The sequence below is a fragment of the Ochotona curzoniae genome, unplaced genomic scaffold (genome assembly GCF_017591425.1).
Source record: "Ochotona curzoniae isolate NIBS_2020 unplaced genomic scaffold, NIBS_Ocur_1.0 contig_2210, whole genome shotgun sequence".
NCBI classification, from domain to species: domain Eukaryota; kingdom Metazoa; phylum Chordata; class Mammalia; order Lagomorpha; family Ochotonidae; genus Ochotona; species Ochotona curzoniae.
In genome coordinates, this window is record NW_024465369.1 from 51624556 (window position 1) to 51643765 (window position 19210).

Genomic DNA, 19210 nt, shown 5'->3' on the forward strand with positions numbered 1-19210 from the left:
CTTTAACTATATCAAAGAAAGAGATCTGGCTAGATAGACCAGTGTATTTCCCTTATGGAAATCAGGAGAATAAGAGGGAAGGCATATGGAGTTTTTTTTTAAGACAGAATTAGTGGCGGCCCAGTGCGATGGCCTAGTGGCTAAAGTCCTCGGCTTGAACATGCCGGGATCTCATATGGGAACCGGTTTTAATCCCGGCAACTCCACTTCCCATCCAACTCCCTGCTTGTGGCCTGGGAAAGCAGTCGAGGACAGCCCAAAGCCTTGGGACCCTGCACCCGTGTGGGAGTCCTGGAAGACATTCCTGGCTCCTGGCTTGGGGTTGGCACAGCACCGGCTGTTGTGGTCACTTGGGGAGTGAATCAGTGGACAGAGAATCTTCCTCTCTGTCTCTCCTCCTCTCTGTATATCTGCCGTTCCAATAAAAATAGATAAATCTTTTTAAAAAAGTACAGAATTAGTAATACTTGAGCAGATATTTGACAGCCTACACAACAGATGAATCTCCTAACGTACTGGAGGGAAGCCTTCAGACCTTAAGTTAAATAATACCCGCAGGTGCCCGCTTGTTTGAGCAAGTTGAGTGCTGAGAGGGTCATGAGTTAGCAAGTGTCTCAGAAAATGGACAGAACCAGAGAAACTAAAGAAAGCCTCAGCTGGTGTTTGCATTTTTAGCTCCTGTTTCCTTCTCGTTGACTTATCTGTTCTTTGTACGCTCTGCTTCTGTTTCTTCCTTCTTTTAAATTCCTGATGCTGTTTCTTTTCTTCTCTTTAGGGTGTCTCCATTTTATTGTTTCATTTAAAATATCCCATATCTCCCCAATTTCTGTGAACTGTTATGAGAAACATAACCTAAAACTTAATGATGTACAAAAATTTATTTGTTTTAAGATTTACTTATTTGAAAGGTCAAATTAAGAGAGACAGAGGCAGGGATTGGAGATAAACTTCCATCTGTTGTCTCACTTCCCAAATGGCTACAGTGGGCAGAACTGGGCCATGCCAAAACCAGGAACCAGGAGTTTCAGCTGTGTCTCCCACCTGGCATCAGGGGCCCAAGAATTTGGGCAGCCTTCCATTGCTTTTCCAGGTGCATAAGCAGGGAGCTGTATTGAAAGTGGAGCCACCAGGACTGGAACTGGTGCCCAAATGGGATGCTGGTGGTATGGGCATACACTTCACAACACTGCCCCTCCGTAGTTTAGTATTGCTAACAGTTCTGTGTGTCAGTCATTTGGCCAGCTTTTCTGCTGTGTCTGGCACTCCTTAGAGCCCTTTATTCCACTGTATTTACCCGGCCACTGGGCTAGGCTCAGCTGTGTTGAGCAGGGCCGGAAGGCCCAGGAGTGCTATGCTCCACTTGTGCATCGCGGCACTGGTCCAGAACCAGAGTCGAGCTCTTCACAGGGTGCTGGCTGGCCTCCCCGCTAAGGACAAAAGCTGCCAGAATAAAAATAAACCAAAGGACCAGTTCAGTTCTAGGGTATAGAACAGACTCTACCTGTTACAGTTCATCCACTCTTCCAGGGCGGAAGGAAATGGCTGGTGGCTGTCTGAAGAATGTCCCCATCATAGCTACTCAAGAAAATGTCACCCCAATGAGTGATTTTCTTAGTTTAACAAATCAGAAGCAAAGTTTAAGTCAGATCATTGTTGTTGTTGTTTTATTTTTATTGAAAGGCAGATTTTACAGAGAGAAGGAGATACAGAGAGAAATTCTGTCTACTGGTTCACTGCCCGGGTGGCTGCAACAGCTAGGGCTGAGCCAATTCAAAACCAGGAGCCTGGAGCTTCCTTGGACTCTCCCCTGCGGGTGCAGGGTCCCAAGGCTTTGGGCTGTCCTTGACTGCTTTCCCAGGCCACAAGCAGGGAGCTGGATGGGAAGCGGGGTGCCAGGATTAGAACTGGCTCCCATATGGTATCCCAGCACGTGCAAAACAAGGACTTTAGGGACCAGGCTACCATGCCGGACCCTAGAATATTCTTAATGGTCAAATTTTACAGATTTGCCCAAGTCTTGAAAGTAAGTAAAATTTAAGATTCAAGTATGATGGTTACTGTTATGTTATACTCAGGGATATAGAGATTATGTTAAATGTGGAATGAAATTCAAAGAAATAAACTTTACTCTTTTAAAAAAACTGTGTTTCATTAAATGAGATATTACATATATTTCACTGTTTTCATTTGGGTTGCATATTAGTACAGTGTTTCTTAAGATAATAAGAAAGAAAAAGTAGTAGAATTGAACCTCTTAAGTATTTAAAAGCAATTTTAATTGGATTTTTCATCTGATCCCCTGATCATATATATAACTGTACATAAATTTAGCAGCAATTGAATTCTATGGATATTAACATAAATCAATCTTGGCACCAGCATGGTGGTATTAAGCTCTCTTGCAGCATCTGTATCCCCTATGGGCACTGGTTCAAGTGTTGGCTGTTCCACTTCCGATCCAGCTTCCTGCTACTAACCTTGGAGAAGCAGCGTGCACTTGCTCCCCACCTAGGAGACTGGATGAAGTTCTAGGCATCTAGCTCCAGTTTGGTCCAACTCTGGCTGTCGCAGCCATCTGAGGAGTGAAGCAAGAGACGGAAGATGGTTCTCTCCCCCTCTCTGTTTCCCTGTACCCCTCCCAAAACTCCGCTTTTCAAGTAAATAAAATTAACCTTTAAAAAAAGAAAGATCAATCCTGGCTTTTAATAAACTACTGCCAGTTGTTGCTGCAGAGTATAATAATATCAAATGTTTCTTCCCCAGGGAAAACAGAAGTGGTTTATGAAGCAGAACGCGGAAGAGTCGAGCATTGGAAGGAAGCTTTCAGACCATAAGTTAAACAACACCCCGGATGCCGACTGGCTGCAGCTCAAGCCCCTCGCTGGTAGACAACAGTTCTAGCTAAAGAGAAACTTTAAAACATAAACATTGAAATGTTGCTCCTAAGCTCTATCCGTATGGTTTGAAATGTCTTCTTTGTGGCTTCCCTAATACTATTTTTTAATATGTTTTTTTCTTAAATGTGAGTGGATCTTAATTCTTATCTTTTAAAATGTATTCACCTTAGCCTTATTTGTGCTGGAATATATGGCCAAATATTTTCAGAGGGAAGGAACATTTTTGCATTTCATGGTTACAGAAAAACATGAATGAAACCAAAGCTTTCTGATGCTACAATTAATTAATGTTTTATTTCTTGACAGTGCAAAAATCTCTTCTTGGAAAAATGTCCTCCGAAAGTGGAAATAGTAGAAGGGAGAATTGCCTGTAGTATTTGGAGGAGAATTTGTATTAAAAATCTCTGCTTATTTCTCCACTTATTCTGTTGCCTGTCACATGTAATAAGGTAGCTTGCAACTTTCAGAGAGTCAAAAAATCACTTTCCAGCAAAATTTTCCCCGCTTTCTCTGTGAACTTAACATACCCCTGAATGAACCAGTAATTTTCTGCAGCAAATGGGCAGTGCGAGTTCTAATTGAAGCACTCTGCCTTGGGATACAGCGGTAGATTATTTGAGAGATGCTCGCACATCTGAGGCCCATGCTAGCAGGATTTCCAAGCAGCTTTGTCAGAATGGTGGAGCACTGAAGAATGTAAAAGCTTGGCATAAAAGAACTGTATGACTTGGCCATTACTTATATTTTATTTATGTATTTTTTCCTTAAATAAGAGAAGTGTAATGTAGGTAAATGAATTTAGGGTTGCATTTTGTCATTCTGCAAAAGCCACAGTAGTATTCTAGCCTTTGATGTTCATAAACTGTTCCTACCATGTTCCTTAAGTCTCACAATGTTTATTTCCAAGTAGTTCCTCACTTGACCCGCCGTTGATTTCAGTTTTTTCTCGCTTGCCTTTCCTGTGGCCCCTTCAAGGCCCTCCAGGCTTCGGTGTGTTTTGTCTGTGCTTTCATGTATTTGCTTTTATGTATTTATTTTTAATATTGTAATAGACTCCAGAAAATACTGTTCCGTTGGGATGGCTTCCTAAATAATTTTAGAGATGTGTTCATTTTATACTCACATAAGAATGTACTTTATTCTGCTTCTGTGTTTGGGGGTAAATTAGCAAATATGTATATATTTATTTAATAGTAAGACATGTCCTTTGCTGTATAAATGTAGGAACTGATGATTCGGTTGTTTCCGAAGACCGGCTGAATGAAACTGAACTGACCGATTTAGAAGGCCAGCAAGAATCCCCTCCTAAAAATTACCTCTGTGTAGAAGAGGAGAAAATCATGGCTCATTCCCACAGCGACGGCTTACACACCATCCACGAGCACGGGCTCCACGCTGCTGCACACAACCACCATGATGAGAACAAAACTGTGCTGAGGAAGTACAACCATCAGTGGCACCACAAACACTCCCATCACTCCCATGGGCCCTGCCATTCCGGATCAGATCTGAAAGAAACCGGAATAGCTAACATAGCTTGGATGGTCATCATGGGGGATGGCATCCACAACTTCAGTGATGGGCTGGCAATTGGTAAGTGGACTGGAAGCCGAGGTTGGGATTTCTTGTTCTTAAGACTTTTAGCTCTTTCACTATACCTATATTAATCTTATGAACTACAGTATGAAAGAATGAAATTTATTATCACAAAGGTGCCAGTTGGCCCGGTCATTTGATTTTTTATATATGCAATGGTTTTGTTTAATAGGTATATGTTGTTATTTTGCCATATTGCAAAAGATAAGTTAATATATATTTTATTTATATTTACATATCCCTGAAAGAGAATGGTTTAATTTCAATCTGTTTAATATAGATTTATTTATTTTTATTGGAAGGGCAGGTTTTCAGACAGAGAGAGAGAGAGAGAGAGAGAAAAGATCTATCATCCACTGGTTCACTCCCCAAGTGCCTGCAATGGCTGAGCCTGTCCGAAGCCAGGAGTCAGGAGCCTCTTCCAGGTCTCCCCGACGGGTGCAGGGTCCCAAGGCTTTGGGCCATCATTTAATGCTTTCCTAGATCACAAGCAGGGAACTAGAAGGGAAGTGGAGCAGCTGGGATTAGAACCAGCGCCCCAGATGGGATGATGGCACATACAAGGTGAGGATTTCGCCTGTGAGCCATCATGCCAGGCCCAATTTCAATCTTGAGTAAATTATATTTTTACTTGTTTGGAAGGGTGAATAAATTTTGCAACACCAAAAGTCTATTGCACTGGCGTCAGCATTCGACCTAGGGTTAAGATGCCAGCTGGGAAGGCCATTTCCCGTATCACACGGCTGGACTCCAGCTCCTGACTCCAGCTTGTAGTTATGTAGACCCCGAGCACAGGGATGACGTCGTAACTAGCGTGACTCCTGCCGCTCCGTGGGGGCCCTGGAGCTGCTGACTCCTGACTCGCGCTTCCTCATCCCGGCACCTCGGAGTGCGTCAGTGAATGGGTGCAGCTACCTCTCGGGTGAAGAACCGGAAAAAAAATTTTTTTTTAAAGATTTATTTATTACAAAGTCACATATACAGAGAGGAGGAGAGACAGAGAGGAAGATCTTCCGTCTGATGGTTCACTCCCAAAATGACCACAACTGCTGGTGCTGTGCCGATCCAATGCCAGGAACCAGGAACCTCTTCTGGGTCTCCCAGAATGGGTGCAGGGTCTCAAAGCTATTGGCCGTCCTTGACTGCTTTCCCAGGTCACAAGCAGGGAGCAGGGAGCTGGATGGGAAGTGGAGCTGCTGGGATTAGAACCAGCATCCATATGGGATCCTGGCGTGTTCAAGGTGAGGGTTTTAGCCACTAGGCCACACCACTGGGCCCTGGAAAAACATTCTTTAAAGAAGGAAGACTCATGCTTTGAGACATGTGTTTGAAAAATGTGTTTTCCAAATTAAAATACATTAGGGTCTTGGTAATGTAAGGTAATGATACCTTTGTGGAAGAACATTGAATGTGGTCAGTGCCTGAATTCCTTTGAAATGGACTCTTCAACCTGAAGAAGGGTTTGGTTCCTTTTAGAAACCAAGGACCATAGTTTTGAATTCACAATATCCATTAATGCCAAAGAATTAGTTAATAGCTTCATGTATGTACACATCTGATCACAGTTGTCAAGACTAAAAAGACAGACACTTCTTTGTGCCATTTGTACTCTTGACCAAGGAAAATTTGGATAAGGTTTGCAGCCATTTAAATATCTGTAAGTGCTTCTGAAAGAGCGGGTAGAATTAGACTTACGAAACTTTAAATTGAGCATCAAACTGCAACTCAAGAGATTTAAGTACTGTTGATACAAACTGTTACCATCCCTACAGAAGCTATCTTTGAGAAGGTTACAGTAATGCAAAGTTTAATTCAATAGGAAATGTTGCTTTAATTGATTTCATTGATGTGGCTGTCACACATCTCTTTTACCACACTGTATGGTAAACTGTAGTGTTTAAGGTAAGTGAGCCAGTCATAGATTACGAAGACTGGCAAGAAGTGTCTGCATCTGTCATCATTAGTAAAAATGGAAAGCAAACGTTTGGACAGTGTCCCTTTTTGTCTTCCTCAGGAGCAGCTTTCAGTGCCGGGTTAACAGGCGGGATCAGCACCTCCATAGCCGTCTTCTGTCATGAGCTGCCACATGAATTAGGTAATACAGCCTGACATTTTATCAGAGCTCAGCAAATCTAAGACTTCTTCCATTGTAAATGCAGCCAGATTCCACAAATGGTAAAACAGAAAGAATGACTTTTGGCAAGTATTAAGAGTCTTTAGTAGTTTGACTTATCCTGATATTAAAATATAAAGAAAATAAAACTGTGCCTCTTCACTTCGATGGTAATTTCTGTATGCTTTTCCTTACACTCAGTGATATAGTTGTGATAAAGGGTCTTTGATGATGGACAGTACATTGGCTGTAATGCTTAGCTAACTTTTAAATAGGAATGTCATTTCTTAACTTAAAAACCAGATTTTGCTGTTAACTGATTTTGACTTTATTTCACATACCATATAACTTAAATTGTTTAAAGAATCTGGATAAGTTTTGCAGGCTGCACAGTTGAGTGATATCCTAGATGTACCTAAAGCAGTATTTTACTTGATGGAAAGATGACATCGCTGTCCGGTGCGGAGCCCTGGGTGGTTGTTCAGGAGACCAGGAGGAGGCATTTGGCCCAGCAGTGAATGCAGCAGTTGGGTTGCTCACAGCTGCTCCCGGAATGCCTGGCTTCCGTTCCTGGCTCCACTGCTGCTTCCAGTTCCTTGTCAGTGTGTACCCCGGGGAGCAGTGCTGCTGGCCGCAGGGGCTGGGGCCCTGCCACCCATGTGGCACACCAGGGCTGCTTCCCTGACTTCTAGTCCCAGCCTGCCCCGGTGTCAGCCACTGTGGGGCGAACTGGAGGGTGGGAGCCTCATCCCTTCTCTTACTCATCAGATATATAAACTAGATAAATAATTTTAAAAGAAATTGGGATTGACTATGTTGCTAACCAGCATTGAAGTTTTGGAATAAGCTGTTAGTTTCTTTTTATATTATATGTAATGGTAATTTTACCTATTTTCATCTACCTGAAAGGCAGAGAGAGAGAGAGAGAGAGAGAGATCTCTGCTGCCAAGGCTGGGCTAAGCTGAAGCCTTCCCACACATGGAATCTAAACACTTGAGTCATCGCCTGCTGCCCTCTAGGATGCATTTTTTAAACAATTTGTTTACTTTACTTGGGAAGGTAGATTTACAGAAGGAAGGAAAGACAGAGCTAACATCCATGGGCTCATAATCCAAAGCCAGGAGCTTCCTCCCGGTCTCCCAGGTGGGTGCGGGGGCCCAAGGCACGGAGCAATCCTCTGCTGCTTTCCCAGGCCATAAACAGGGACTGGATTGGAAGTGGAGTAACCAGGATGCAAGCCAGCAGCCACATGGAATGCCAGCACTGCCAGCAGAAGCTTTACCACCATGCAGTGGTCCCGGGCCCCAGAATGATTTGCAAGAAACTGGGTTAGGAGTGGCCAGGACTTGAATTAGCACTGTTATGGAATGCAGGCATCAAAACACGTGACTTAACTCATTGTGTCACAAAACTTCCCCCAAACATAAACTTCCAATCTATAAAGTGAGAGGAGTGACTGATTTGTTTCATGTGATAGCACTTCTGAAAATTCATGGAAAATGTAATTTTTAAAGATACATTCATTGCAAAATATTTTAAATCTATGCATGATTTTTTCATAATATACACATTTCCATCAACTTTTTGAAACCCCTATATCGGGCCCTCCGTGGTAACCTGGTGGCTAAAGTCCTAGCCTTTCACGCTCCGGGATCCCATATGTGCACCGGTTCTAATCCCAGTAGACCTGCTTCCCATCCAGCTCCCTGCTTGTGGCCTGGGAAAGCAGTCGAGGATGGCCCAAAGCCTTGTGACCCTGTACCTGCATGGGATACCCAGAAGATGCTCTAGGCTCCAGGCTTTGAATTGGCTCAGCTCCAGCCATTATGGTCACTTGGGGAGTGCATATATATATAAAAATAGTATTTCATATTTTAGTCGTCCATTTTCTAGAAAGGCTGGCTCAGTCCTAGAGTAGGACAAGAATGCACACTCACAGTGTGCTAGGCAGACTTCCAGCCCCGCTTTTTGCCCATCCTCCCAGTGCGCACTCTATGCGGAGTGTGTCTGGGCTCTTTGTGATTTTATTAAATTGCTCTTTGAAACTTGAAAGCAAGATGCCTTTGGAGTTATGGATAATTGCTTTCTTATCACTTAGACCCTGTGTTGACTCTCATTTAAGGTGTAACACACAAGGAATGACAACTACATGTACAACGATTGTACTATAAATATTAGTGACTAGGTGAGCCTTTGCTAGTCAGTGAAGAGCTCTGGTAAAAAGCTGGATTGGAGAACTCTGATGGGCCAGCGTCCCAAGGGGGAGGCAGTCATTCCAACCCCAATTATCTGTTTCTTGATCAGAAGTTGAGATGTTGCTGTTACATGAGAGGAAACATGAGTCTAGACTATTCCAGTGTTGGCCAGAGGAATGGAGGGTAGCTCATGAATGAATGTGCTTTTTCCCCCAGTAGCTAGTGCTAAGTTAACTTTGATCTGGATAGGCTATTACAGAAGAAAGTATCTTTAAAAATGACCCAGCTGCCTCTCTTTGAGGTGACAGAAAAGGCTTTGGTGCTTGTGTTCATCAAAAAGGTAGCAAGTGGTCAGTTGGCTGCAAATCAGAAGGTAAAACACATGTCTGTGGACTCCGATGTTGACCTTTAATACACAGTAAAGGGCACTTTGGTAAATTAGAGCTGGGCGAGTGTGCCTGTGCCTAATCATGTGCTTGTACTCAGTTAACAGGAGTTACAGAGCCTCCCAGAACTCCCAGGCTCAGGGCACAGCAGTGCTCGTGGGCTCAGACAGCAGCATTGGCATGTGGACAAGAGGTCCTCTTCACCCAGTGGCTAAGATAATGATAAAGCAGCTTACTCTGTCTTGGGAGAATATATTTGATGGAAAATCCACTTTTCCTTAGTTAACATTTTTAATTATGAATTCTTAAAACTATTGGCAATTTCAGTATTAATACCAGATTTTCCCCAAGGGGAAAAGGGATTTAAATGACGTTGCAGTGCAGTCCTACTCGTAGTTAGTCAGCAATTCTGATGTTCTTTGAGCATATTAGTGTGTTTCCAGTGATAGACCAAGTGTACTTTTGTTGGGGAACTGTATGGAAAAACCCTATCCTTAAAACCTGGACAGTCCCGGGAGGTTTAAGTGATATGGGTAAATCAAGACCATCCAAAGAAGGAACAAACAATCCATTGTTTCTTGTCTTTGGGTGTGCTACTGCGTCTTTTCTGTTTGTTTCCAAATTGTAGAGCTGAATTTCAGTAATTTACAATGTTATTTTGTTTTATTCTCTCCACCTCTTTCTTCCCTGATTTAAAAAGAATTGTGTTGAAAATAATTTCTAAGAATATCAAGAATACAACATGAAGGGAGTACAAATGGGGTATTCTAGAAGGGCAGTTAGTCTAGATACCACTTGTTGACATACAGTTGTGTTTTGACTACAAAGAAGTAAGTTTAATAAATGTTATAAATAGGTAGCATATTATTCAGACTCAGCCCAGGCCGGTGTTTGGCGCAGCAGTCAGGATGCCTGCCCCCCTTATCAAAGTGTCTGGGTTTTTAGAAAGTACTGTTCACAACAAATATGAACTGTTCAGCTTGAATCTAATGAAATTTGCATTGAATCTGTATGGGGGAACTTCACTCACCAACATCAGCTTCCTAAAGAGGCTAAAATGAAGACTCCAGCACAGGGAGCAGGGACCCAGTGGGTTAAAATATTAAGACCCTTCCTCTAGATTCAGTGTATTCCCAGTCTAAAATCTAGCAAGCTTTTTGGCAGAGATTGAAAATGTTTATATGGAAAGGGAGAAGAACTTGAATTATCTAGAAGAGTTTTAGAAAGGGATGGATGGATGGATGGATGGATGGATGGATGGATGGATGGATACATACACACACACATACATTTATGTACTGGTTCACTCCCCACATGGCCGCAACAGCTGGGGCTGGGTTAGGCCAAGCTGGGAACCTGCAGCTCCATCTGTGTGTCTCACGTGGGTAGCAGAGGCCCAGGTACTTGGGTCATCATCTGCTGCTTTCCCAGGTGCATCAGCAGGGAACTGGATCAGAAGTGGAACAGCCAGAGCTTGCAATGGTGTTCATGTGTTATGCATCACAGGTGGCAGCTTAATGTGCTGCACCACAGCACTGGCCTCAAAGCTGCTGCTTTTCAGAATTTTATGTTCTACCACAACTTTATAAGAAGTGGAGATTTTTTCTTTTAATCCCTATTATTCTAACTTTGGAAAAGTCCCCTCCTCCTCCCTCTGTTTTATCCACTGAGGCATTTGGCTTATAAATATGTATCATACTCCTAGGAAAAGCATCCCAGGACTTTCCCCTGCTCAGTGATCATGGATGGTTCCAGAATCACCAGTGCAGCTAGGTTCTGTCCTCCCAGTGGCCACAGGAGCATGGCCACAAAGGAATTGCCAGTTGGTCCCTTCTCGGTGTCATCGACGCTGCTGGGAGCAGAGCATTTGTGGGCACAAGGAGACAGTGGAGAGAGCTTTCACTTTCCTGATGTTTTGGGGATTTGCAGGATTCTGCTTTAGTTTCTTTTGGGGGAAAAACAAATGTAAATATAGTATAGAAGAGATTAAAAGGACCTGTCACCCCTCTTCCTAATTTTAATGGACTATATTTATTCAAAAGATGGAATAGAGAACTTGTGTCACCTGGCATACTCCTCAGTTGGCCACAACGTCTCGGGCTGGGCAAAGCCACTCTACTCCGATCTCCCATGTTGCTAGCTGGGCCAGCACTTGGGCGAGCCTCTGCCGCCTGCCCGGATGCATTAACCGGGCGCTGCACCGCCAGTGAGAGTCAGAACTTGAACTAATGGTTCCAGCATGGTGGCATTGCTGCTGCTCCACAACACCAGGCCCGCCTCTTTTCTTCTTTAGGCTGTTTTCCTTCAAAGAAAGCATAGAAACCAGGGAAAAAAATGACTATTCGTGTGTGTGCTAGTCTTTAAGTCATGCAATAAAAAACATTTTTCTGGTGTGCACAGTTGTGTGATGTGTGTGATCCCTGTGATTAACCCTTCCCCCGCCTTGTGATTCAGAAGTTGTGTCATTTCACAACTCCTGCCCATGAGAAGGCCCTCCATGACCTTTCACAAGGTCTGTCCAACATCATGCCTTTAAGATCTATCACGGTTTTTGCATTCATTAAAATTTAATTCAGTAAGCAAAACATTTTATATAATGAATTATTGCTGTATCTATATCTATCTATATATATATATATATTTGCTTTTGTTTTTTTCATTGAAATCCTGTGATTTAAAAGCTGCCCCACTTTGTTCTAATTGCAGGTGACTTTGCAGTTCTTCTTAAAGCAGGCATGACTGTAAAGCAAGCAATTGTGTACAACCTGCTCTCAGCAATGATGGCGTACATTGGCATGCTCATAGGCACAGCTGTTGGCCAGTACGCCAACAACATCACACTTTGGATCTTTGCCATCACTGCAGGCATGTTCCTGTATGTCGCCCTGGTGGATATGGTAAGATGTTTTATTTCATGTGGTCCTACCAAACCTGCAGATAGAATGCAGCTTTCAAAAAGTACATTAGTACATAAGGTGTGGGAATTTGATCTTTGCCAAGAGTGTCAGGTGGCAATAACGAGTTGTTTTAGATGTTGACCTTAAGTAAAATATCAGGACTGATATGGTCAATAGGTGGCAACTGAAAAACAACTAATGATTATGTTTTGAGAGTTCACATGTGGGCTGTGTGAAGGAGGAATAAGGAAGGAACACAGCCAAAGTGTAGCATCTTTTTTTTTTTTTCAGTATTTGACTAAACATGTCTTGTGGATACTGCCTTCAATAAAATTATCTGTTTCTATTTACACTTCGGTCATTAGCTTTCTTAAGTAAAATGTTTTTAAAAATATTTTGAGATCCTGGCACAGTAGCCTAGTGGTTAAAGTCCTTCCCTTGCAAGCACCAAGATCTCATATGGGCATTGGTTCATGTCCTGGCTGCCCCACTTCCCATCCAGCTCCCTGCTTGTGGCCTGGGAAAGCAGTCGAGGATGGCCCAAAAGCCTTGTTACCCCTACCCACATGGGAGACCTGGAAGAAAGTCCTGGCTCCTGGCTTCAGAGCGGCTCAGCTCCGGCCATTGTGGGCACTTGGGGAGTGAGCCAGTGGGTGGAAGATCTTCCTCTCTGCCTCTCCTCCTCTCTGTCATATCTGACTTTACAATAAAAATAAAAAAAGAAAAGGCATTTTGAGCAGAAGTGTTAACCTGCTCTTGAGCTCCGCCTGTAGCTCATGGTCCCTCCCAGCACACACCTCTGTACCTGTGCTGGATGAGCAGGTGCTCCACCGCGCTGTGAAAGCACATCCCAAAGAGCAAAGCCTTTGTGGAGACATCGGCCAAGTGTTTACCGAGATGTACAGGCCAGCGTTGCTGCGGGAGAGATGCTGACCCGGGAAGGCAGTGCGACGCCGCCGGAGGAACACTTCGATATTTGTTCAGTGTTAGACTGTGAAGATGAGGAGACTGACAGAATACCTGAACAGGAGGTCCAGAGAGCGCGCAGATGCTGAAACACCTTGTGGTTTTTCTTTGCGTTCTCCTGATGCCTAGTGATTCTGAACAACTTTTCTTCTGTCTGTTGGCTGTTTGTATTCTTACCACAATGTCATGAAGCCGGAAAGAAACAACATAAGAAACCGTGGAAAATACGTGCAGGCGCCTGGAGGCTGAGCAGTACACCCCTGGAGGAACAGTGGGTAACACAAGAAATTAAAAGGGCAATAAAAAATTTCCTAAGGGTAAACGAAGGTGACATCACACAAATACAGGATATACACACACAGGGTACAGCAAAGCGACATTAAGAGGAAAGTTTTGGCAATCAGTGCATACATCAAGAAATTGGAAAAGCTTCAAATGATCTAACAGTGCGTCTCAAGGACCTAGAATAGAAAAGCAAAAATAAACGAAATCTCAAATTAGTAGCAGTAAATAAATAATTTAAATTAGAAGAAATAGACAAGACTGATATTAAAAAAATACAAAAACAAATCATTGAAATTGACATCTTGAAATATTATTGTTTTTAGCCCTTGTCAGTACGTTTGAAGAACCGTGGTCTTTCTGCTTACACACACACACACACACACGCAAAATGGTTTTATTGAGAAGTGTGCAGAATTGCTTCTAACAGTCTCTTTTCTGTTTCAGCTTCCAGAGATGTTGCATGGTGATGGTGACAACGAGGAACATGGCTTTTGTCCAGTGGGGCAGTTCATCCTGCAGAATCTGGGCCTGCTGTCTGGCTTTGCCATCATGCTGGTGATTGCCCTCTATGAAGACAAAATTGTGTTTGACATCCAGTTCTGACCATCCCCAGCCCTCCCTGCTGGTCACGGGAATGTCACCATGCAGCCTCGCATCTGTCCCTTGTACAGCAGGCACGTTGCGCAAAGGAGAGTCCGTGGCTTGCACTACTTACGCGTTCCCTAGACTGGAGCCTAATCCCAAGACCGGTGCTCAGGCCCATCTCCCCTGTGTAAGTGGGGTCTTTTCAACCTACAAAGCTGGTGATAAAGAGAGGAGAAAATGGGACTCCTTGAACCGATATTGACATAGGTTTAAGACTTTACAAGAAAATCATATACAACACTAAAGTAGCCTGTTACTAGAAACTTCTGTGGCTATGCAGAAATAGAAATTGAACCAAAAAAATCATTTAAACTTTAAAAATATTTTAAATGGACTTTGGGCAGCATTTTGTGTGTGGTAAGAATGGATAGTAGTGTCCTTTGATTCAACTGCATAAATTCATACGGTGATAGGGATCAGCTTGACACAACTTGGAAACTGCAGGAAGTAGGCTGTAGGAACTAGAGCAAAGCTCAGGCTGCATCGGAGTATGACGTTAGCATTGGAAAACCCCTTATTCTTGAATCTAGAGTTACTATTTTTGTATATATTTGCATAGTTTAAACTTGCAGCCTAAACTACTGAAATTTGTGATTGTATGTTTGTGTGAGCTTCAGTTTTAATGAAAGATTCATTAATGGTTCTTCATATTATTATAATACTTGGTGTTTGGGGGTATTCTGTTTTGTTTTTGCTTTAGTTTTGTTTTTTGTTTTGGGCTGTTGTGGGAAGGGAGTTCAGAGCATGTGGTCAAATGTTTATTCCTTAAAATTGTTTCCCTCTAGAAAATATAAAACCAATGAACCCAAACATAGCCAAAATACTCAGTTTTCAACTTTAATAGTACTCACTTGTGAATTAGGAAACTTAAGTACTGAACGTTCATATTACTTGACTAGTTCGCCGTTGGAACCAAGAGCGCATGCTGTGGTCGGTAGTGAAGTTGCAAGGTAGAAAATCCACGCTGACCACATCTCTACACCAAGTGTCAACTACAGCGGCTACCAGGATACCCTCTGTTGATCCTGGAGGCCAGCCTGGTGCCAGGTGACTTGAAAGGGGTATGAAAATAATTGAACTGAAATCACTTGACCATTTTGTGCCAAGACAAGCTGTTGGTGCCTGGTAGGTATCAGTCTCTTTTTTAGGTGCCCTGTTTTCCTACCTTAATTGTCACTGATTGGTAAGAAGTGCAAGCCATGTTTATCCTGCATTCTGGTTTAATAATTAGTAGTAGTAGGCGGCTGCACGTGGCTTTCTTTTTGTGCCTGTGCCTCCCAGTCTTCAGTTTTGCTGGGTAATCTGTAATTGAACTGTGAGCAGCTAGCTTCGTTTTAATCTGCTCGGCAAACAGTACAGCTGCTTTAAAACTCTTAAGTGTTCAGATATGTCAGAGCCAAACTCTCTCCATTCCATTTCCAACATTTCTATGTGGTCCTCCTCCTCTCCCCAACTCCATGAACGCCATGAACCTTTTCAAACACAACTTTGAGAGCAGCACATCCGTCCATGTATTAACAGGCTGTTGCCAGTGTTTATGCGGTAAGCAGGGGAACTTGGCTGTGTTGTTTAACTTTAACTTGGGCTTGGATTGGGAAAAAAAGAAAAAAAAAACAACTTTTTTTCTGGCCTCCTTTTAATAAGTAGAAGTTTTATATAAAGATTGTCTTCAGCACTGGTCATGGAGTCAGGACACTCCTCATCTCATTGCTTGGCCCTTCAAGCAACCTAGCTAAAGGTGCTGACATTTTATTTCATACTGCCAACTTCAAGTGATTCAACTTGCTTTCTGAACCAATATATATTTATAGTTCATTATTTGGTTTTTATACCCGAGGAGGATTCTGCATTCCAGCATTAAATCTGCTTCACTTAAAAACTTTTATGAAAAGCAACAGCTGGAATGTACTCCCAGTCTTAAAATAAATGCCTGATTTATAGCAAATGAGTTATGCTGAAGTATATAAAATTTTATATTCTCTCACAAGTGGTATTATCTTTATTTGCTAGATTTTTTTTTAACCTTTTAAGAGGGCTGTAAAAGTTGCTGCTAGTATTTTGTTGGGGTTCCACCAGTATTTAGCTGTCACAAGATTCTAATGTATAGTTTCAAGTCTTACTAGACAATCTGAATTCCACTACATTTCTGTTTGGCTCCAACATTCCATTTAGCTTGACCAGTCTAACTCGCGTTTGTTGGAGGTCATTTATGTTACTTGTACAATGCTGTCACTGTGTGACATCTGTATGAATTTTGGTGTATATCACATTGCATTCAGTCAGCTGTGATTATGCTTAGGAATACTGTAGTAGCTAGATGCAGTGTGAATTTTTTTCCATTAACAGTAAGTCAGTGGCTTAAATGTGATTATGGTCCTGCAAGGTGATACTTGCTAAAATATCTAAACTTTTTTGTTGTTGTAACTGAATCATTTTTTTAAAAAAAATTTATAAAGCTGGAAATGATCTATTGCTGTTTTCTTTTCTTTGTCAACAGTGGTGTGTCATTTTATGTATGTTCCTAATGCTTATGGAACTCTCCCAAAATAAAGTTATTCAAAAAGAGCAATTATACTGGCGTGTTTTTAATTTCAAAACATTTCCTTATACAGAACTATGAATTACTTTAAATACAGACTACATTTGCACATATGTAAATTTGTAATGAAATACAACATTAGTCAAATTTATTTCAACCAAAACAAGATCATTTTAATATCTAACAAGAAAGAGAAGCTAGGACATGACATCTGTGGGTTATGAATTCAGTTGACATAACAGTGCCACGCCTCGTCCGATCCAGTGCTCCTTGGGTTGGTCCGAGGGAAGAGTCATGGCAATCACGAAGTTGGTGGAATGGCCAGTGGTGGACAACACTCCTCTCCGCTCGCTTGTCTTGTACAGTGGAGCAAGGTAACTGGGTCGTTTGGGTATTTCTGCTCTCTTGCAGGGCTTCAGCCACATCTGGAAGAAATTGCACGATACCTCTTTAAAGCAAGGCTATTCTGCTTTACATCTGAGCCTGCAATGCTAGTCGCTGAGTAAGTTATTTATGGCCAGCATCTATATCCTAAATAGACTGACTTTGTCAACGGTAATGTGACTGCACAAGACTTTCTTTTTTAAGAACTTTCATATTTAACTTAAGAACTAGTATAGGAAGTGTGAAATTTCTTTTTTACCTACGCTATCAAAAAGCACATTACCAAATGTCACCTTAGACCTGGATGTGACTAGTAATCATGGAGAGACCTGCCCCAATTAGTACTCAGAGTCAAGTGCGGCAGTAATTGAAGGCCACCTCAAAACAGCTGGAGGGCTGTTCATCCATGGCAGTGCAACTGGATCATCTCCCTGCTTTAGGAGACTATCCGCAGTTGGATTTCCTATAAACTACGCTATTTAAAACACACTGCCATTTAATAACTGCAATCTGTTTGAATGCTTTTGAATTATTAGCCAAGTTTGCTGAATGTTAAGCATACAGTTTATTGTGAAACCACACCAGGTTCCAAAATAAGATGTCGTCGAGGCAGGCTGGTCTTTGAAAGATAAAAGAACAAATGATCATAACAACTTTGGAATTTAATTGATTTGTCTACCAGTGTTGACAATAGCAATTTTTTAAAGAATTATTTTTATTGCAAAGTAAGATATACAGAGAGAGGAGAGACAGAGGAAGATCTTCCATACGATGATTCATTCCCCACATGGCTGCAATGGTCACAGCTGAGCTGATCTGAAGCCAGGAGCCAGAAGCCTCTTCTGGGTCTCCCACATGGGTGCAGGGTCCCAAGGCCTTGGGCCATCTCGACTGCTTTCCCTGGGAATCCTGGCACATGCAAGGTGAGGACTTGAGCCATGAGACTACCATGCCAGGCCCGATAATAGCAACTCTTTAAGGTTCTATGACCAGAAAGGCCCACTTTTCTAGGTTTCTCAGCTGAAAAGTGGCTAAAGCTCTTGCCTTGCATGCCTGGGATTCGATATGGGCACTGGTTTGCATCTCAGATGCTCTGTTTCCCTTCTAGCTCCCTGCTTGTGGCCTGGGAAAGCAGTAGACGATGGCCCAAAGCCTTGGGACCCCACACCCATGTGGGAAACATGGAAGAAGCCCCTGGTTCTTGGCTTTGGATTGGCTCAGCTCTGGCTCTCATGGTTACTTGGGGAGTAAACCAATGGATGAAAGATCTTTTGGATTCTCCATATAAATCTGACTTTCCAATAAAAATTTTAAAAGAAAAATAAAATTGCTTGAAGGAGCTAATGAGGATGCAAGTTTCTCTCAGAGAACTTAGAGATCCAGATTACCATAAGGGGATCCATAACGTGGACATCCAGGGAATAGCTCCAATGGGAGATTCGGAACACCTCCAAACTTCCCAATTTACGCAGAATCTTTAACCCTTTGTCAATAAGTTTCATTTCACTGCAAGCTGCCTTACAGAATCTGAGAAGAAAAAAGCAAACCTCCATCCCAGTCAACTCTTGAAACTACAAGTGTTTATTTGCCATGGTGACTGTCAGTTTGGTTCTTACACTTCATTTTCTCTGCCCATAAAATCTTGGTGTATGGGCGGCTTCCTCCCAGCTGGCAGCCAGCTGTTCCCTCCCTGTTCCCTGCTGTGAGGACTCCGTCTTTGCATCCTCCCAGGATCCAAACAATTCACGCAGATCCTGTAGCCTGTATTTGCAATGTCCCATGCCAGACCTAGGTTTCCAATTGTGTGAAATGTAATCATTTTATCATCATGCAGTAGCAGATGGGACCTTAATTACGTTTACAGTCCCTGTTGAAGATCAGTGCTTAGAAAACTTCATTTTTTTTTGAAAACCTAGATTTTTATGAGAGTGCTTTTTCATATAATAACCTGAAAGTTTTACATTCTTTAAGAGTTTTTTTTTTTAAGATTTATTTATTTTTTATTACAAAGTCAGATATACAGAGAGGAGGAGAGACAGAGAGGAAGCTCTTCCATCCAATGGATCACTCCCCAAGCGACGGCAACAGCCAGGGCTGAGCCAATCTGAAGCCAGGAGCTAGGAGCTCCTCTGGGTATCCCACATGGGTGCAGGGTCCCAAGGCCCCAGGCCATCCCCAACTGCCTTCCCAGGCCACAAGCAGGGAGCTGGATGGGAAACAGGGCTGACAGGATTAGAACTGGTAACCATATGGGATCCCAGCATGTGCAAGGCAAGGACTTTAACCACTATACAATAGCGCCAGGCC

General features: G+C 42.6%; 2 protein-coding genes across 3 annotated transcripts in view; one reads left to right on the forward strand and one right to left on the reverse strand.

The window, feature by feature from the left end:
• SLC39A10 (solute carrier family 39 member 10) overlaps positions 1–16278 on the forward strand; it is a 50566-nt gene extending 34288 nt beyond the window's left edge. For both annotated transcript variants that reach the window (XM_040971905.1, XM_040971904.1), the window contains 5 exons: positions 2764–2884; positions 4122–4490; positions 6508–6588; positions 11894–12084; positions 13780–16278. In XM_040971905.1, coding sequence (XP_040827839.1) covers positions 2764–2884; positions 4122–4490; positions 6508–6588; positions 11894–12084; positions 13780–13938 — 921 coding nt within the window. In that variant the 3' untranslated portion in view covers positions 13939–16278. The remainder of the gene's footprint in view (positions 1–2763; positions 2885–4121; positions 4491–6507; positions 6589–11893; positions 12085–13779) is intronic.
• Positions 16279–16565: 287 nt separating this feature from the next.
• DNAH7 (dynein axonemal heavy chain 7) overlaps positions 16566–19210 on the reverse strand; it is a 231955-nt gene continuing 229310 nt past the window's right edge. Inside the window, exon 64 of the mRNA XM_040971902.1 lies at positions 16566–16944. Within this exon, the coding sequence (XP_040827836.1) occupies positions 16738–16944 (207 nt within the window). The 3' untranslated portion in view covers positions 16566–16737. The remainder of the gene's footprint in view (positions 16945–19210) is intronic.